Below are 21,220 nucleotides of genomic sequence, written 5' to 3'. Positions count from 1 at the left end.
TTGCAGGAGTAAAATATTTATTTATTGGAAAAAGTTTTTATTCTGCACAATTCTGCCACAATGCATCAGCAGGCTCAAACCTTGAAGACTAAATACATTTTTTGCTTCTCAAGGACTGAAACCATAAAAAACCCAACAGGTATACAGTACATACACCTAACAATCAATTGCAAATGAGACAGGAAGAAGTAGAAACAAAGACAAAAAAAAGAACAAACTCATAGCACACTAGTCAAACTTCTTCCAAGGAGGGCCGAGTGTATGCAGGTTTTCGCTCCACCTTGTACTCGACTGACGAATTAAAGTCACTAATTAGTAAGGAGCCCCCCCCCTCACCTGGTTGTCTAGGTCCTAATTGAAAATTTAAAAAACAGCAGACTCTAGTCTAGGCGCTCCATGGAGCGAGTATGACATCCTTGCCATAGATGAATTAACATGTGAAAATAATGGTAAAAACACCAGGTGAGGTATTCTGTTATCCAAAAATATTAACATTCAACAAAGTGAGTGGACAAAACAAACAGCAAATTAACAAGGGTGAGTAAAGCAAAGTTGAAAGTGATGGAGGCTATGGAAAAATTCAGTATCTGAGCGTACTCATAACGATCCAATACGTAGTTTCAATAAAGGGAAAGAATAGCACAGCTGTTGGTACACATTCTGAAAAGAAAAAAGCTAGACAGAATCTTACAGTTATGATTATACTGGTCATCATCTGGTCAATGGACTCATAAACACATAATAGATTTGAGTTTCTATTGAAAACGGTGGCCAGTAACTATCATACAAAATGACATCACTAACAGAAAAAAAAGTATTCTGATAAACATTTACACATACTGTTCATTATGTTTTGAACAGGAGAGTTAATAGTTCAGTTGCTTAAAAAGTCAGTAATCAATTATCCCAGTTTGTATAGTATGAGTATTCCATAATACAGGTGTACTTTATAGCTTTAACAGTTAAGACCGTATTTCAAAACAAGCAGCAAGTAAAATATCCTTCAAACTGAATCATGGTCAATGGGCTGAAAAACATCTCTAAAAGATGCCCCCTGAAAGAAATGGTGGATTTAACCATGTGTTGATTGTATGTAACACAGCTCTCGTAACCAACCCCTGAAAATGGAGTGTCACTCAGAATCAATTCCCTTCGTTGAACTAATAAATTCCTGGCTTTATATATTTTTTTACACTTATACAGAGGTTTGTTCTAACATGTAGCCTGTGAGAATGTCAACATTTGAATTACAGTTCTACGAAAAGGAGAATAATAAGTAAACACCTAAAATTAAGTTGACATTTAATCTTGACAACACTAGCAGGCAGCTCAACATCAATATAAAAGTATACATTTCAGGGCACTGCAATCTGCTGCAGTCAGCCAGGTAAAGGGATCTATATACACTGTACATGTACTCTGAAGTGACAACTCAGACAGCCATCGGCTCTGGTCCTAAAGGATCCATCTCTGGAACATCCTGATGTGGTTCTAAAGGATCTTCTTCTGGAAGAGACATTTCTGGTTCTGCTGGTTCCGCTTCTGGAGAATCTGCCTGTTCTGGTTCCACTTCAGCCATCTTCTCAGGTTCTGCAGGTTCCACATCTGGGATGATGAGGTCGTGCTTAAGTTTCTTCAGCTCAGTCATGTTGAAGCCCATGAAGATGGTAGGGCTGTTCCTCTGGATCGCCTTCATGCACTTGGTGCGCTTCATCCCAAACAGGGTGGACACCTCAGTCCGGGTCAGCCACAGTCTCTTGGAGAGCTCCTCAGACTCCTTCTTTGTGGGATACGGCTTGGTGTGAAAGTATCTTGTGAGGAAGTCTTTCCGCTCCTCAGAGGGGCGTTTCTCCATCCCACTGGGGTCCAGGGCTAGCTGAATAGAGGGGTCGGTCAGCGGTGCCTGCTCTCGTTTCTCCTTCTCTCGTTGCTTGCGGAAGGATGCCCGCGCATCCCTCTCTTTCTTGTTGGCCTCCATGGCCTCCCTGAAGGCCGCCTCCAGCCTCAGCTTGCTCTGCAGCTCAGCAGGTGACTCGGAGGGGTGGGGGATGGGGACGGAGGGCTGCGCTGCCATGGGGACGGGAGGGAGCTGGGTAGAGTACAGACCTGGCACCTGGACCCTCTGGTTAAAGGCCATGACCTGCTGCTGGCGTCCGTTGGTGGGGGCGGACTGGAGACTGTCTGCATCTTTAGGAGTCTTGGGTGCACGGCGGCACCGCTGTAGATGGATGATTATTGCTTTCTGCGTGGTCTTGCCTGTGTAAACGCCGTTGCAGTAGATGCATTTGAACGCTGCGGTCTTGAGGATGGCATGGACAGTGGGCGCAATGCAGTGCTTCCCACTCAGATGGGCCCGGTAGTTCTCCAGTGTGACACACTTCTCTTCACAGAAGGGGCAGTCGGTCTGCATCGTTTTACTGGGGTTCCGACACAATTCCTGTTTACCACCAGGCTGCATCTTGAGGAAGATCAGGTCCAGGGAGTTCGTGACCAGAGCTAGTTTCAGTTCTGCATCTCCTAGGATCTCTTTGGGGGCCGTGGTGTTAATGTCAAAGTAGGGGAACAGAAGGTTACCGCTGTCGTCAGTGTACAGTCTATACTCCCGCCTCATGAAGTCACAGTTGGCCTTCTGTGTGGGGTTGTGTTGTGTGTTTGTGTGTTCAACCAGTTGTTGGATGGAGTAGAACATCCCAGGACAGTAGAGACAGTTGAGCCCGTGCAGCAGGTGTTCAAAGAGGCCCTTCTCAGACAGGAGGATCTTACACTTCAAACACTTGACTGTCTTGTCAGGCATCTTCCTGAGGAAGGGAGCGCGGGCAGCCAGGCCCTGCTGCTTGGCTGTTCTGGGCTGGGCCTTGTGGGCAGCCTGTTGGTGAGCCTCATAGACATTGGAGGGGAGCAGTTCATTACAGATGGGACAGGTGATCCACTTCTTGGCTTTGGCATTGAGAGCGGGGTTACCTGCTGGTTTGATGGGTTGAGGAGCCTTGCTCATCAGCTGGACGTTGCTCGTCTGGCCGGGCATGCCCACTGGCGTGGCGAAAGTGTAGGTGGGCATGCCGTTGACCTTGTTGCCTGTGGGGATGAGGTGGCTGAGGAGGGACTGAGAGGTCAGCATGGTGCCCTGAGGGGTGCTCTGGAGAATGGTACCCTGGGGGGTCCCATGGTTCAGGGGGAGGCGCTGAGTCATCATGAGGGACTGGGACATCCCTGGAATGCTGATCTGCACCCTTGGGGGCAGGAAGACCTGCTGGGGCTGCTGCTGACCTTGGACCCCTATGGTGAAAGGCACCTGGTTGTGAGGAGCACCAGGTAGTGAGGTGCCAGAGGGCAGTCTGACCATGGTCTGGCCGATGGGCATGGTGGCTGAGATGGCCCTCTGTGGCATAGCACTCTGCAGGTTGACAGTAGCACCAGGCTGGAGGAGGCCTTTAGCATTAGCACCAGCCATATGAACCAGGGTTGAAGCCTGTGGGGGGAGGAAGCTCTGTTTGGCCCCGGCCAGCTGCTCAGGACTGGATACCTGTGGCAGCTGGTTTTTAGGGGCCAGTGTTTGGTAATTTGAAGGCTTGGTGTACTGAGTGTTCTCTAAGATCCAGGTCCTTATCTGAGCGCAGGCCCACTGGTGAGTGGGAGAGGACAGGATGTGGTGCAGCATGTGCTCCGTGCTTTCGATGACCATCTTACACACCTTACAGAACTGCCTGGAGGCTGTATGGGGGAACTTAGTGTCTGGTATCCGTCCTGAGAAGTGGTGCCACAGCTTCTCCAGGTGGTTAAGCAGGATGTGCTTCTTCATTGAGAACAGGTTTGAGTCCACATATTGGCACTTACGACACTTAAACCGGTCCCCTTTCTTGGTAGTTGAATGCAGAGAGTCTGCATCTTGGTCCACGTTCGGAGAGCCATGGAAGAGGAGGAGGTGCTTCTTGAGGATTCGGGGGTGGGCGACAAAGGGGCAGATCTGGCAGGGAGCCAGGACAGACAGTTTCCTCTCATACTCATGGTTCCGCTGCAGATGACTCTTGTAGGAGTACCAGTTCCGTGTAGAGTACTTACAGAGGGTGCAGCACAACAGCCGCGTGCGGTATGGCCACTGGGGAAGAAAATGCACAGACAACAAGAGTAATTAGCAAAATAAGATTATTTACCTCACTCTAAGGAATGAATGTTTTTTTTTTGCCTGAAAGGGTGTGCCCTACATAGTGCACCACTTTTGTCAGAACCCTATGGGGATAGGGTGAGAATTTGGGGAATAGGCATCCATTTCAGTTGATTCAGTAAGAACTGAGTCAACATGTATTTTTTTTTTTTTAAAACACACACAGCTATTCATTTTGACAGACCCCAGAAATATCAGTTGAATTATAAACTATTCTGTTTCAAATTAAACACTTGCTTGGTTTGTTGACATCCCCATCAGACTAGCTAATCTTTCCAGGTGCTATTGTACCTTTTTCTTTCTCTTGCCTGGAAAGGGCTCACTGAAGTCCACCCACTCGGTCTCCTGGAACACCTCATCAGAATCAGAGTTTTTTTCCTTCTCCAGCTCCTGGAAGATGGTGACAGACAACATACAGCTAAGTATCACAGGAAGAAAACACTGATCAATGATCTCTGATCACTCACTGTCATGCATCCCAAATGGCATCTTATCCCCTTTATAGTACACTACTATATAGCCCATAGGGAACAAGGTGCCACATGGGACACAGAGTCTTTAACAGTTATGGGAAAAGTACAATCATGACTCTAAACAATCGGTAAAATGGCAATAACTAGGCATTCATCTAGCCGACAAACAATAGTTGCTACACTGATCTGATAGTTTTAAACGTAAAAATAGCACAACAAATACCTACTTCCAGAAGGACTTTACAATTCTCCAGTCCAAAATCACTCAAAATATGTTTAACTTTTCTCCTTGTTTTTCTGATGTTTTCCAAGTTTCCAACAGGGACTTGATACATTGTTCCTCAGCTTCCTAAAAGAGAGAGGCATCTTGTTAGGCCAGGTAATATAACCTACAATACACCTTACACGTATTAACTCAGTTATCCCAGATCTGTTCGCTTATCATAAACTGTGCATAAAAGTACCACAACATTAAGACTGGGGACATGGTTAGTATAACAACCTGGGTCCATTTCAAATTGTTAACATGGATAGGCCTAAATGAAGATACACTACCCATGAATGTAGCCTATGGATTCATGCGTTTATGGCCCATATAACCTAGTGACATCATTTTAAGAATTGTAAATGCATTCATGAAGCTAGATATCGTTACACTCACCCAGCATCATCCTTTAGCTAATATAGCTACACTCACCCAGCATCATCCTTTAGCTAATATAGCTACACCCACCCAGCATCATCCTTGAGCTAATATAGCTACACCCACCAGCATCATCCTTGAGCTAATATAGCTACACCCACCAGCATCATCCTTGAGCTAATATAGCTACACCCACCAGCATCATCATTGAGCTAATATAGCTACACCCACCCAGCATCATCCTTGAGCTAATATAGCTACACCCACCCAGCATCATCCTTGAGCTAATATAGCTACACCCACCCAGCATCATCCTTGAGCTAATATAGCTACACCCACCCAGCATCATCCTTGAGCTAATATAGCCACACCAACCCAGCATCATCCTTGAGCTAATATAGCTACACCCACCCAGCATCATCCTTTAGCTAATATAGCTACACCCACCCAGCATCATCCTTTAGCTAATATAGCTACACCCACCCAGCATCATCCTTTAGCTAATATAGCTACACCCACCCAGCATCATCCTTTAGCTAATATAGCTACACCCACCCAGCATCATCCTTTAGCTAATATAGCTACACCCACCCAGCATCATCCTTTAGCTAATATAGCTACACCCACCCAGCATCATCCTTGAGCTAATATAGCTACTCTCCAAATCAAAACACACAACCCACTGCAAGATAACATGAACAATTGGGTAGTTGCCATATGGCCAAACAAAGGTGAAAAAATAATGTCTAAACAACTGTCCACCTTAAATGTTTAGTTTATACAATTTAATGTATTGGTGCCTTGATTGTGTCATCTGGTGTGACATTACAATGCATGTTAATATAAAAAGGTCGAATGATTCCCAAATTGACAAGAAAATAATTGTTATTATTTAGTTACTTCGGTAATCATAATCTGGCATTTCAATTGAAAAAACACAAATTCCTTGTATTCTCGCTATTACATTTTGAATAAGGTTCATAGTAATTTAACTAAACCGCGATAAAAAAAAAAAGTTACCTGCCTCATACTTAAATAAGAAATAAATTAACTTGTTGTTTTCATTTTTTGTCGTGAACCAATTTGGACATTGTCACACGGATACGCAACTGGCAGTCAAATGTTACTTTCAAAACATACATGTACATTTCTGACCACTAAAAAAATTACTCTGAACATCAGTTCTAAAAATCTGTAATGGATCCTCATTCAAGTATTTTGTGTGTACAAAAGGTCCAGTATTGCTTTTTTCATCACTAGCTGGCTAACGAAAGTGATTTGCCTCCCTGACTCGGGAGTTGATCATTTGTGTTCCTGGTGCTTTCCCTGGATGTGGTAGACGTTTTCCAGACTCCCTCTTCGGAATTAAATCCTGATTCGCAATTACCCGTGGTCACCATTTAGGTAGGCACAGAAACTACCATGGAAGTTGAAAGGGCAACTACCATTCGAACGTCTGTGCCATTAACCGTAATCAAAAGCGGCCGGGGGACCGGAGAACTAACTAAACCCATCGAATTGTACGCCTTGGCGGGAATAAAAACACATTAGCTAAAATGCTAGCTAGTTGTGTTGAACGCAATGATAAATCATTGGTTGAACTGCATACACACATGCCTGGTTGGCTGATTTGTGACAGCGCATCTGCGCAACTGTTGACAATGGCTACAATGGGTGAAGATTTGTGATGAACTGTTGAGGATGCTCACATGACATAAAATTACCTTTGCTTTGGCGTCTCCGGTTATAAAAGGATGGCTGTCGCGTCTTTTTTCCCCCAATCTGGATAGTTTCACCAATCCGCAAGCGCTTCAGTCTCGGTGTCACGGAAGTGTGCAATCAATCCACCTGGACAATGCTCTGCCACTTACCTCTCCAGACAACATGCAGCCGCCAAAGTTAATTCAGGAAAAAATGATTTACATTAAAGTGAAATAATTGGTGTATTATGCTGTTTCACCCTCCTCCTGAAGTATATAAAAAAAATGGCGCTGTGTTCAGGACATGACGTTTGGTTCCTAATTAGCATATACGGAAGGTGACCAATGAGATTGAAGTTAGCTGTGGACTAAATTGAGAAATGTTCCAAACATAGTTGGAAGTTTCGTAGAGATTTAAATCCATTTCACGCTTAATTGATTAGTTAATTGGGCTAATAAACATTTATATAAGAGCACTAAAGAGATGTGGGAGTGGCTACAGACAAAATGAAGTCTATGGAAAAAGCTAGCTCGTCACATGGTACAATTCAAAACAACCAATAGGCTGTCCGGAAATTGAGGCAAAGGGGAGGGCCAAAGAGAGTATGGTGACATCATATCATGCCACTGTTCATCAGCCAATAGTAGACGACTCTTCCAGTCCATTATTTGAAGAAATGTTTTTGTAAGAACGTGAGTATGTAGCTATCTTTATGATAATGAATCAATGTTTTATTAATGGCAAAAAAAAAATTGCAATGGTATTTCAAAGGTAAAAGTCAAGAATAACAATTTTTATCGTTATATTTTGAATGTTACGCAAAAAATGATAAATCCAAAGCTATTCAATCACCACCATTCGGTAAAACTATCTTCGGTAACAAGACATAAACACAGATTTACAAATTGTTAATTGGTTCATCATATATGCTTGTAAATGTCTTGATTGGTGCCCTAATGCCGTAGTCACTCACCAGTCACTAGGCGACCATCACTTGAAGGCCCTTAAAACAACCGTATCAACTATTTTTGCGCATATGCCTTTCATTTGCACAAATCAAACAATTCAATAATAATAATAATATTGGTTAACATGTTGCTGATACATTTCGTAAAGTTGGACTTTCCTCAACTTTCACTCCTATAGTCAGGGTTCTATTGTCAACAGTTGCATCACCACCTTCAGTTGAAAATAAATAACTTATGGCCAACTGTGATCGCCCCCTGGAGGCCAACGCTAATATTGCTGACCTAGCCCAAAATTGTTACAGGCTACTGTTATCTCCTCAAAGAAAAACTCAGCATTCTTTACGTATTATTGTATTCCTCATGATGGAAATGTATTTTCAAGAGCAATACTCAATGGCATTGAGTGTGAAATTACTTAATATGCGTCATATGTGAACAAGGGGCCAGTCATGGTAGCGAGATGACAGTGTACATTGTGTCAAACTCATTCCACGTGGGCCGAGTGTCTGGGGGTTTTCGCTTCTCCCTTGTACTTGATGGATGACCAGGTGAGGAACTCCCCTCACCTGGTTGTCTAGGTTTTAATTGAAAGGAAAAAACTAAAACGTGCAGACACTATGCCCTCCGCGGAATGAGTTGGACACCCCTGGTGTACATAGTTTCAGAAGTGACAAACTAAGTACTGTAGCAGAATGCATTCACAAAGTTTTGCTCATCTTCCTGTCAGGGGATTTGGTGTCTGGGTTGCATTTACTACCAGGGTCAATAGGTCATCTGGGCCTATGTCTTGATCTTAAGCTAGAGCCTGCCATCATAATTTGCTTGACTGCATCTGAAATGGCACCCTATTCCCTATATAGGGCACTACTTGCCCTGGTCAAAAATATTGCACCATATAGGAAGTATATACGGTGCCATTTCAGAAGCAGACATTTGTTTTGTGTTGCAGGACAACATATGCATAGCCTGGTCAACTTATAGGAGTTTACATGATGGTTGACATGCATTACTATAAAAGTGTATAAGGTTGTGGGTCAAGGGATCTTAATAACACAAAAAGGAAACTGAAAACAGTGAGGATGAAGCTGGCTAGCCTTCATTTGAGCATGTGCTTCACATGATCAGCATCAAACCCGAGTGGCGCATTGGACTTAAGGCACTGCATCTCAGTGCAAGAGGCGTCACTACAGTTCCTGGTTTGAATCCAGGCTGTTTCACATCCGGCCGTGATTGGGAGTACCATAGTGTGGCGCACAATTGGCCCAGCGTCGTCCAAGTTTGGCCGGGTTAGGCAGTCATTATAAATAAGAATTTGTTCTTAACTGAGGGTTCGCGCCCAGGCTCTGTCTCAGCCGGCCACGACCGGGAGGTCTGTGGGGCGACGCACAATTGGCCTAGCGTCGTCCGGATTAGGGAGGGTTTGGCCGGTAGGGATATCTTTGTCAAATCGCGCACTAGCGACTCCTGTGGTGGGCCGGGCGCAGTGCACGCTAACCAGGTCGCCAGGTCCTAACTCCAACACATTGGTGTGACTGGCTTCCGGGTTGGATGCGCGCTGTGTTAAGAAGCAGTGCGGCTTGGCTTGGTTGGGTTGTGTTTTGGAGGACGCATTGCTTTCGACCTTCGCCTCTCCCAAGCCCGTACGGGAAGTTGTAGCGATGAGACAAGATAGTAACTGGATACCACAAAATTGGGGAGAAAAGCAGGTAAAATTAAAGAAAAAAAAAAAAAAAAAAAAAATATATATATATATATATATATATATATATTTCACCTTTATTTAACCAGGTTGAGAACAAGTTCTCATTTACAACTGCGACCTGTCCAAGAAAGCAAAGCAACAAACAGAGTTACACATGGGGGGATAAACAATCATAGTCAATAACACAATAGAAAAATCTGTATACAGTGTGTGCGAATGAAGTAAGGAGGTAAGGCAATAAATAGGCCAATAGTGGCGAGGTAATTACAATTTTAGTAATTTACACTGGAGTGATGTATGTGGAGATGAGGATGTGCAAGTAGAAATACTGGTGTGCAAAAGAGCAGAAAAACAAAAACAAATATGGGGATGAGGTAGGTAGGTAGTTGATTGGGCTATTTACAGATGGGCTGTGTACACTGCAGCTGGCTGCACGTAGGAGGCAGTTTATACCTTTGCAGGAAACTATGGGAAGATCAATTGCATAATCCTCACATCCTCCACTTATCTCCTACTCAACCCATTGGAGGTCAGAGGGGAGGGATCTCTGGCTTTCTCATCTAATTGGTTTTGAGGAGATGAGAGGGCGCGAGGAGTATCCAATTGAGATCTTCCCTAGTTAAACTGCGTCTGAAATGGTACCCTATACTTTATAGAAGGGATACTCGACTCTTACCCTACGAGGCCCGGCGCCTCCTGGTTTTCTGTTCTACCTGAATTACTCATGCCTGGTGTCCCAGGTCTAAATCGTTGCCTTATTTATAAAGGAACAATGAAAAAATGCCGTGAAACTGGCTTCGCGGTCCAAAGTTGAGTTTGAGGGTTTTATAGGGTGCCATTTCCTAATAACAAGGCATGCATGGATGAAATGTTATCCAATATTGGGAACTAATACGTATAGTTTGAATAACAGAATAAGGCAAATCGTACCAGAAACGTATTTGGGAATGAATTTCGAGGTGATAGTTTCCAGATTTGACCTAAGGCGCGTATTTCTATGTGTTTATTATAGTTAAATATATGATTTGATATTTGATAGAGCAGTCTGAGGGGTGGTAGGCAGCAGCAGGCTCGTAATAGTCAAATGTATATGGATTAGAGAAATAGTTGACGCGTTGTAATTCCTGTAATAATTTGCGGCTGAACTTGAAAGGGGTTCCTTCGTTATTTTACCGTTCCTGTCTTCCATAGAGAATGTCTTGATCTACTTCAAATAATGTCTGTGTTTCGTGCAGGCTTAAACCGCCTCTGCGTTTCGATACCCGTGTAAATCTCACTAGGGTAAGGTAACGTTTGTCAACATATTTTCATAAATCAACTCTACAAAAAAAAATGATCGTCGCTTATATTTAGCCAATATTGATCAGTTACCTTGTCCTATGGATATCTAGTTATAAAATTGGCAAGGTGGTGTAAGCTTACACGAAACAGACCTTATTTTAAATTAATCTAAAAATATCCTATGGAATGAATGAAGGAACCGCTTTTCAGATTTTGCTAGGTGTCATGGGAATTATGACTCGCACTTTGGTAGTCAATTCTTACCATGTCCATTATTAAAATGGGATTTCCTGCATATAGAAATTACAGTTGTTTTCAACATTCATCACAGGTAACTTAAACTCTATTTTTATTCAAACAGATTAGTATTTATTTTGTCTCCTAAGCACTCTTCAGTACCATTGTCACTTCAGAGCTGTGTGTGTTTTACAGATGGCAGAGAAAAGCAAAGCACCAGTGTGGGACTATTACATGGAATTGGCACCAGGGAAAGCAAGGTGTCTCATTTGTGATAAAGATGTAAGCATGTGGTCAGCAACGGCTAAATACCACCAACCTGTGGAATCACCTTAGGAGCGAACACCCATCCAAAAGCCCATATGTATTATATTAGTAAGTGTTCATCCAGTATTGTTGCAATTGTCATTATTACAAAAATGTGTGTGTATATACATAGATTATAACTGTAGATATCCATAGGACAAGGTAACTGATCAATATTGTGTGTGTGTATATATATATATATACACACACATTAAAAAAAAGGGACAAAAAGGCAGATTATTCGGTATCGGTCTTGAAAAATCATAATCGGTTGACCTCTAGTCTGGACATCACAATTCACCATCACTGTATGCAGTTAACTGTGCAGAACACATTTGTCTCAATTTACTCCTAATACAGAATCACTGGTTAATGAGTTTATTGAAGACAAGAATCTGACAATCATTCTCTCACACACACGTAAAGTTGAAAAGTAATATAAAAAGCTAACTCTGTGGAAGGTACATGATCCTTCCATTTCCTCCTATGCTCCAAAGTTATGTAGTGCCAATCTGAACATGTCATTTGTGCAGATCCATTTGTTGTCCACGTTCTTCAGCAGGAACATTTGTTGAAAACCCATCACCTGGTCCGTGTCAGCCTTTTAAAGAAAAGAGAACAGATGAGCATCATCCTTTACCAATATAATTTACTAATCTATCATTATTAGGGTTGCAAAGGGTCTGAAACTTTCTGGAAAATTTCAGGCAATGTTCAGGAAATTTTCCATGTGAAGTTAAGACCGGGAATTTTGCTTAAATTCACCAAAAAGTTAGCTTATAAAGGTGAACCTTTATTGTATTATACATGTAAGGAAATTCTAGGTCTTGTGGCATATTTTGGTTAAACTGTCCCCAATACAATGGAACTGTAACCCTCTGCATGCACAGTGCATTCATCCATCGCATGTACAGCTGATTCTCAAGATCTTGCACACTAATGAGATGCTATGGAGTCCACACTACTACACTGTCTGAGCCAAATGCTTTCTGGTAAGTTATTACAATACTGGGTGGGATGAGTATATTTTATGACATACATGATTTTTTGTTAACTAGTAGTCATCAAGTTATGGCAGCAATCTACCTCACCAAGCAAAGTGTGAAGAATAAGAGCAACACATTGAAGTTGTCCTGCAACACCCATTGGGGTGTTGTTGTCATCATGTTTGACAGTCTCCTGGAGGGGAAGGAGTCTCCCAGAATCGGCCATATCACAGTCTGCCGATATAAACAGCCCCATCAAGAGGATCCTCCTGGATGATGTATTTTGGGAGAGAGTGATAACTGAAACTCCTGAAACCTATAGCAATAGCCATTGCAGATTGAGAGAGACAATGCCATCCTGTCTGATGTTCAGACTCTGCTTGCAGATGTAAGAGAAGAAATCCGTACTGCCCTGCCCACTTCACTGTTGCTCCAAGCAGAGGAATCTGCAGTTCTGAAATACATCAAAAAGCCAATACACACCGCAGCGTACATGTTGGTATGCTGGCAAGAGCATCCTGTCTGGTGCAGCGATCAACAAGGCCTATGATGTCATTACTACCGTGTCTCGCCACCTTGGCCTGGATGAGGGCAAGGTTCTTGGCAGTCTGGCAAAGTTTTTATTTCACCTTTATTTAACCAAGTAGGCCAGTTGAGAACATGTTCTCATTTACAACTGCGACCTGACCAAAATAAAGCAAAGCAGTGCGACAAAAACAGCAGTTACACATAAACAAACAGTCAATAAGACAATAACACAGTAGAAATATATGTACACTTCTACAAATGTAGAAGAGTAGGGAGGTAAGGCAATAAATAGGCCATGGATGCGAAATAATTACAATTTAACATTAACACTGGAGTGATTGATGTGCAGATGATGGGCAAGTAGAGATACTGGGTGAGAAAGAGATCAGTAACAATATGGGGATAAGGTAGTTGGGTGTGCTATTTACAGTTTGGCTATGTACAGGTACAGTGATCGGTAAGCTGCCGATCACTGAAGTACACTTCCAAGCAAGGGCTTTGGGATGGAGATGCAATATGGTACTCGTGCCAACATCTCATCAGCCACTTGATGGAAGGGTCTTAGTGGATCTGAGGCTCTTTCCCCTGTTGCCTCCATCATCCTCTAAATCCCACCACCTCAGAGCGCAACTGGTCCTTGTATGGGAACACACGCAACAGGCTGAACAATACAAGGGTTGAAAAATTGGTGGACATCCGGGCAAATTTTAGGCTTTTTGAGCCTGACAACGAGCCATTCTCAACAAGGTTGGAAATTGACAGTAATGATGAGGCCTCAGAGTCTGATATTCAACAGGTGGACATTGAGGAGGTCCAGGGAGAACTCATGGAAGCTTGAGAGGAAGACAACCATAGCTTTAGTTTCTGGACTATCATTTTACAGATTTATGTTGAAAACGGTTTTGGGAGATGCGATGGATCATTGAGGATCATTCAATATTCCTTTTCTTTTGTTGTTCAGTGAAATCCTCCCATGTGAAGAGTCAACTCATTTAATTAAAGTTAAATTCGTAACTAAATTGTTTATTTCTATTGGAAGGATTTAATCATTTTCAATTATGTCTACTCAAGGTAAAAATATGTCTCCATATGACATGGTAAATATCCAATGCAAAAAAACATTACATTTAAAAAGGTATTAATATTAATTTGTATATATATTTCCGTTAATTCCCATGGAAAGTTTCCCTCTGAATATTCCCCAAAATGTGCAACCCTAATCATTACATACAGTAGAAATGAACCACAATAAGAACCATCGATTTGATTCTAAAATTGATTACATTTAAGCTCAAGTGTCTTTAAGTGGTATTAAAATGAAAACAGGAGCAGCTCCTTCCATGTTCCCATGTTCAGCGGTGAAACAAAGACACAGATGAATGTTCCTGCAATTTATTGTGCAACGTTTCAGCCCAAGTGTGCAGATATCCAACTTTATTTCGTGACATTTTTTTGTACCCACGTTCACCGGTGTCACTATGCTAGCTTAGCAGCTTCATTCCTTTCCTCAACTTGTCTTTGACTGGGCTTAAAGTAGGGTCATTTCAAGCAGTTGGTGAGTTTCTGGTTCGATGTCACTCAGTTACTCTCGCCCCTCTAAACTTGCACTACATTGACCCCAGCCGTTGATCTAAGCTTAACTGTGAATCCAGGTCACGGCACCACTGTAACCCGCGTCACTGTGTTAGCTTATTCTCTCAACTCGCCTCTGACTTGGCTTGACTACAATCCTCTGCTACAAAACAGTTAACACACATGACTGTCAACTTGACAATATATACATACACCAGTTGTGCCACTGAAAAGGATGCAAATCACTGGCGCCACCTCAAGCTGTGGGTGAGTTTCTGGTACGATCTCCCTGTTACACCAGCAAGTCACTCAACGTGTGTCCACTACTTTTGAAATTACCTACCTTGAGCTGTCCCATCACCATGCTCATTACACAGCTGTCTGGCGTGGGCTGGTGGTCCTGTGCGGTGATGCTGTGCTGAATTGACTGGAACGGTAAGCTCTGCAGTAAGGGAGAGAAGAGGTATTTTATGTCTGTACCATGTTAAAATAATTAGGCTATACATTATAATTACTTTTGAAGTTTAAATGAAGATGTCACTTACAGTGATCTTCTCCATAATGGCTTTATGCCCCTGGAAACCAACTCCTTCCCATGTTAAACATGACGCATCAGTCTGGACACACAAACATCAATAATTTATTAAGACAGCGAGCTCTCACATCAGTTACACACTGAACAACATGAGCAGCTGTGTATTCATTAGTTAGATTCCGTTACAAGACGCTTTGCGGAATGGGAGGGACCTACCTGAATTGGACCAATAGAAATTCTTGTTTTCGTTGTAAAATGTTCTCCGCTTGGAGTAAACGGTTACCAACCCAAATGTTTTGCAACGGAATCTGACCAATGAATACACCCCATGGGTCCATCTCAAAAGTTTTCCTCGATTCCTTATATCCTCTCATCCATGCCACTTTCTCAAAGCACTTCGGAGGATAGGCCTTGAACATGACTCAATTCCAATCCATTACACATAAGTCATTGGACTAAGGCGTCTTCTGTACAGTGGAGTTAAGAGTCCTGACACTCAATCTGAACATTGACACGCATCGCTTGCAGTACCCATAGCTGTATGGACCTTGAAAAATTGCAACAGTAAGTATCTTTATTTTAATGCTTTTTTTTCTCGATGATGAAAGGGCCATATGTTTCAGAAGCCATATTGTAAGCAATGATTGATGTTTCTAAACGTTAAAACACAGCTTTGGGATTGTGGTTCACATGAGCAAAGCTGAAAACTGTAGGGTTATTTGAAGGAGAGAGTCCAAGTGAAGTAGGCAAGGAATTAAGAGAAGAGTCACCCCAGGTTTCCAGATGACAAGGTTGGTCCATGAAACACCATTACACATCTCTAACTGTATTGAAATGTAAATACTCACATAGAGATCGGCGAGTTTGGTTCTATCAGAATCAAACTGTTGGTAATAATGTTGCACAAAGCCTGCACCGATCTGCTCCCAAACCGGTTTGCTTGCCATGATTCAAAGTGCAGGTTGGAATCTGGAGAGGAAAATGCGACTTGAATATGACGTAGCCAACAGCGCATCTCTGATGAGCACATTCCACGTGTTGCAGAATCATTCTGAATTATAATGAATGGAAAAGATCAAACTTCACAGTTTGTCATCATGTATTTATCCACTTATCAAGAGAACATGAGCACGAGTATGGCTAACTAGCTAGCTAGATCTCAAAACTGGAAACACTAGCTAACGTCAGTTAACGGAATGAATACTGCGTTACATAACGAACTAGTTATATACAGTAGCAAGCTAGCTCGCTAACTAGTTTAATGTCAGTACATTATTCCACTCAGAAAGACAGCTAAACTTTTACTTTGTGTTGCAAAGAATAATTTCCCCTATAAGCTACATGTTTTATTGTTGAATAGTTGTGTAAAACTTCATATGGAACTTACCTTAATATGCAATTTACTAGTAATCCAGTGTGGATGCACAACAGGTCTCTCCCGCTTCATCCGGAGAAAAAACTTGTGTTGTCATATACTGGGGCCTAACAACCAATAGATGCGCTCTTCGGTTTGATTGACGGGTACCTACGAGCGGGAATGGCACCCAAATGGGCGTTTCCATCAAAATGATATGGGAGAAATACCAAAGTGCAACCAACCTTGGTAGCTCAATTATTTTCAGCCCATTGATAATGAAATGTATATTAATGTTACGTTTAATGACAATGTATACTTTTGTATAACATTGAGAATATATATTTTTTAACCAGGCAAGTCAATTAAGAACACATTCCTACATGGACAACTGTGAGTTAATGGATATGACAATGTATATTTTTATATAGCATTGAGAATCAGATGTTTTTAATTTAGCCTTTATTTAACTAGGCAAGTCAGTTAAGAACACATTTTTATTTAGTTATTAGTTATTTTACACATGAGCTCTTTGTAGCCAAGAGAAAGTGACATAAAATAGTTTAGTTTTCAACAAGTGCTTTATGTAGCAGCTAGCTGTGTATTCCTCTGATATATTTTGATATCTGTGGTGGTGTGAAACTCAGTAACAGCTTTCCAGATGGTTTACTGATAAAGTCAAGAAGAAAGAAACCACTTTGTTGATAATTATTTAGTATGATGATCATGAGTGACAAAAGTATCAAATAATATACAACTATGACAAAATATGTTCAACAAATAAATGTTGCCTGGTGCAGTGCATTGAGAATTACTAAGTGCCAATTCCACTCCAGTATTAGGCCATACCAACGGGAAACAATAGCATTATAAAAATGTCATGTTAAGGTTTACTCAAGCTTGAACATCATATACTTCAAATCATACGATTGGTGAGAGTACAAGTGTGATGATTAATAACATTTTCCTTATAGCAATTTAATTCAACAGGTGACCACGCAATACAATAAAGGGAAACACTCAGAGGCACTTGAAAAACGGAATCTTGAAGAAGAAGTCTTCAGATCAATAACACAATTTTCCTTTTTCAGGTGTCCGCATCGTCTGATTTCTTTCAGCGTCTTCACAGCCACTTGATAGTGAGAGAGCCAACACTATATTGCTTGTTGAAACTGTTGTACTGTCAGATCCTCCAGTCCAGAGGAGACTAGTATTATTGTCTATAGTCAGGTCCAGAGCCGTATCCATCTATGGCTCTGGTCCAGTTAAGACAGCCATGCAGACTGAGATCAGGAAGTCAGGCAGACCATTGCATGTGCGATGTGTGGGAGCTGCAGGCATCTGTTTCAAGTAGCCTCCTAAAATGGCACCCTATTCCCTATATAGTGCACTATTGTTGACCAGAAAACCATGGGTAATACAATATGTAAGGAATAGGGTGCTATTTGAGACAAGCTTTCAGTGTCCTGGGTGTGGGATGAAATAATCATCTGTTCTCAACACTGGGGGAAGCTCCTGATGCTGCTGCATACTGGGGCTGGCTGGTTTCTGTAGAGACAAAAGTTATGGATTTAAATTAAATTAAGTCACATGTGCCGAATACAACAGTTGTAAACCTTACCGTGAAATGCTTACTTACAAGCCCTTAACCAACAATGCAGTTCTGAAAATACAAATATATCCACTGAGAGCAATGGACAACTAACATTTAATAATAATAATTATAGAGCCTCCCGAGTGGCACAGGCGTCACTACACACCCGGGTTCGACCCCAGGCTATGTCGCAGCTAGCCACGACCGGGAGACCCGTGAGGTGGCGCACAGGTTAGGGGAGGGTTTGGCCGGTCGGGATGTCCTTGTCCCATCGCGCTCTAGCGATTCCTTGTGGCGGGCCAGGTGCATGCACGCTGACTTCAGTCACCAGTTGTATAGTGTTCCCTTTGACACATTGGTCCGGCTGGCTTCCGGGCTAAGCAAGCAGTGTGTCAAGAAGCAGTGTCGCTTGGCAGGGTCGTGTTTCACAGTAAGGTCTACAAGAGTTGTATTCAGCATTTCATGCATTTTTTAAACTTTTATTTAACTAGGCAAGTCAGTTAAGAACAAATTATTATTTTCAATGACAAGCTAGGAACAGTGGGTTAACTGCCTTGTTCAAAGGCAGAACGACAGATTTTTACCTTGTCAGCTTGGGGATTCGATCTTGCAACCTTTCAGTTACTAGTCCAACACTAACCACTAGGCTACCTGCTGCCCCCCATATGACAAGAAACATTTGATTTTGATGTACTAACGTTATGACATTTTTTATAAACAACTGAAAAATGCCTCTTCGGCACCTCCAATGTTTTGAGCTGTTATAGACTTCCGACCTGTGCGTGGCAATAATGAGTGATTGGAGGGGCCAAATAGGCTTTTTTTTCAGATGCTTGTACATTCTTATTTATACCTTTTTTTGGAAGTACATACCAGCCGTAACTGGAGAAAATGAAGATAGTTGCTCAGCGAAACTCCACAATTGGTGATCAGCAAGCGTACTTTGACATTATAACGCTTGCAGAGCTGGTGAATGACAGTTTGAGTTGGAATTTTTTGGGTGTTACAGAAGACGTTGCTAGAGGCATCACTACAGACCCTGGTTCTATTCCAGGCTGTAACACACCCGGTCGTGATTGGGAGTCCCATAGGGCGGCGCACAATTGGCCCAGCATTGTGCGGGTTAGGCCAGGTTAATAAGCCGTCATTGTACATAATAATTTGTTCAGAACTGACTTGTCTAGTTAAATAAAATAAAAAACACAGAGATACTGGTTCAGGGGGATAGTGATTAAGTATAGGAATACAGCATTTACACTCCAAATGGATATTGCCTTAATGGTTGACTGAGATGTGCATTGATTGATTGACTCCTCACATTTAGAAACCTCGGGACACTAATGGTACGGAAGATCTTTCTGAAGGCATCCGGCAGGGTTCCTTGTTCCTTCTCTGCCTGAGTGACATGCTCCTCCATGACATTCACATTGGCACCCACCATCTTCACAAACACCTGGACACAACACCAGGGAACAGAGTCAGATACAGAACTACCATATCTGTGCCCCAAATATAGAGAATAGGGTGTCATTTGGTACACTGAACATGTCAGGATTTCAATGACATCATCCTGGTCATTAACAATTACGTTATGTAAATCACACTTACATCCAACTTGTCAATCTTTCTGTATATTTGTCTCATCTCTTCTGATTTTCTATGTATTTGAGGTAGGTTCTCGTTGACAATCTGTGATGTGTCGTTGCGGATCTATAACCAGAAAATGTAATTTCTCACCCACTTTCACAGACAAAGACATGAGCAGCACATACAGGGACGCACACAAATGGCAATATACCATAAAAAGCTATGTATCAAACTACAAAATACAGAAATACATTTCCAAGTAGTGAGCCCGCACAGCAACAACATTCTCAATAAGTAACGGTTACAGAAACTATAATTGTAATATGTTGTTTATCTACTTTAGTTGAATGCACTGACTGTTAGTCACTTTGGATAAGCGTCAGTTAAATGACCAAAATGTGAAAATGAACATACCAAAATGAACTGCAAAGCACACTGGGTATTATTAGCGTTGTGTCAGTCAGAACTCATTACAATAATACTCAGCATGTTTTGCAAATGTCAATTTTTACATATACAATTAGATTTAGTTAATTTGGCACAGGTGTGTCCAACCCTGTTCCTGGAGAGGTATCTTTTCGCTCCAACCACAGTTGTAACTAACCTGGTTCAGTTTATCAACCAGCTAATTATTACAAATCAGGTGTGCTAGATTAGGGTTGGAGTGAAAACCTACAGGATGGCAGCTCTCCAGGATCAGGGTTGGACAGCCCTGATTTCGTAGATTATTTTATCACACCATAGTGCCATCAGACTTCTGATACAAATGCAGGGTGAGGGGCCTACAAAACTGAAGCGCATAAAAAAATAAATTGTATAGAAAAGGATTTTAGTATTTTGAAAATACAAATTACAACTCCTGAAAGTATCTTGATAAAAAATTCAAGAGTGCAGTTCAGCCTTGTGTAATACAAATTACTCAAGTAAACGAAATACATATTTCAAATACTGTCGATCTTTGAGCACGTACCATGTCAAGCATTCCAACAAATTCATCCACCCTAGTAAGCATTTCCTCCAGACTTTTCTCCAAACCCAGGATCTGTGGGGCATAGAAAGCAGGACATGGTTATAACCAGTCGAGTGACATTTCTCTTGTCACGCGTATCCAGTTATAGCTAGCATTGGCCAGCGCTATTGCACCTCCCAGCATTGACAGTATAATATATTTTACATCCATCAGAAAGGTTGTTTAATTCTAACCTCGTCTCCAGCAGTATCTCTGATGTAAGAGGAGTAACTTAGGCTAGTGTGTCTCAGGATATCATCCTCCTCGTTGTGGTCTGGGTCCGTTTCGGGTTCCTCGGAGTTGAAGCTCGGACTCCGCAAGACTGCTGCGTCGAAGCTGGGGCTTTGCGACACCGTGGCCTCGCTCAACATGGATAAACTGCTCACACTCTGCGACACGATGCCACTGTCCCGACTCACCTCGGCACTGGACTCCTCCAGCGGGGAGAGAACATCTACCCTATTTTCCATCCTAGGCTCCATCTTTCCCCCTTTTGTTTATTTTTGTTTTCCGCTACCGTGTTATGATTGTCAGCTGATTAAATCACGTGGTTATATGTTGATGGCGGCTTACAAGGATCAA

The 21,220-nt window shown here is 42.1% G+C and overlaps 3 protein-coding genes across 3 annotated transcripts; all 3 read right to left on the bottom strand.

Moving 5' to 3' along the window:
* LOC118399453 (activity-dependent neuroprotector homeobox protein 2-like) lies at positions 1 to 7,367 on the bottom strand. Its single transcript, XM_035795551.2, has 4 exons — positions 7,003 to 7,367; positions 4,863 to 4,984; positions 4,454 to 4,552; positions 1 to 4,096 (listed from the first exon to the last, which is right to left on the bottom strand). Exons 2-4 carry the CDS (start codon positions 4,968 to 4,970, stop codon positions 1,433 to 1,435), a joined length of 2,871 nt encoding a protein of 956 aa, XP_035651444.1. The 5' UTR covers positions 4,971 to 4,984; positions 7,003 to 7,367; the 3' UTR covers positions 1 to 1,432.
* Positions 7,368 to 11,835: 4,468 nt separating this feature from the next.
* LOC118399452 (nuclear transport factor 2-like) lies at positions 11,836 to 16,626 on the bottom strand. Its single transcript, XM_035795550.2, has 5 exons — positions 16,482 to 16,626; positions 15,943 to 16,063; positions 15,105 to 15,176; positions 14,903 to 15,001; positions 11,836 to 12,074 (listed from the first exon to the last, which is right to left on the bottom strand). The coding sequence occupies exons 2-5, from the start codon at positions 16,039 to 16,041 to the stop codon at positions 11,958 to 11,960; spliced, it is 387 nt and encodes a 128-aa protein (XP_035651443.1). The 5' UTR covers positions 16,042 to 16,063; positions 16,482 to 16,626; the 3' UTR covers positions 11,836 to 11,957.
* A 301-nt stretch (positions 16,627 to 16,927) lies between these two features.
* Positions 16,928 to 21,176, bottom strand: LOC118399451 (biogenesis of lysosome-related organelles complex 1 subunit 4-like). Its single transcript, XM_035795549.2, has 5 exons — positions 20,833 to 21,176; positions 20,600 to 20,671; positions 19,651 to 19,752; positions 19,361 to 19,495; positions 16,928 to 17,996 (listed from the first exon to the last, which is right to left on the bottom strand). Exons 1-5 carry the CDS (start codon positions 21,118 to 21,120, stop codon positions 17,907 to 17,909), a joined length of 687 nt encoding a protein of 228 aa, XP_035651442.1. The 5' UTR covers positions 21,121 to 21,176; the 3' UTR covers positions 16,928 to 17,906.
* Between the last annotated feature and the right edge of the window lie 44 nt (positions 21,177 to 21,220).

Source organism: Oncorhynchus keta, chromosome 20, assembly GCF_023373465.1.
Source record: "Oncorhynchus keta strain PuntledgeMale-10-30-2019 chromosome 20, Oket_V2, whole genome shotgun sequence".
In the NCBI taxonomy this organism is placed as follows: Eukaryota; Metazoa; Chordata; class Actinopteri; order Salmoniformes; family Salmonidae; genus Oncorhynchus; species Oncorhynchus keta.
Note: the sequence above shows the minus strand (reverse complement) of the source record. Positions and strands in the feature narration are given on the sequence as shown.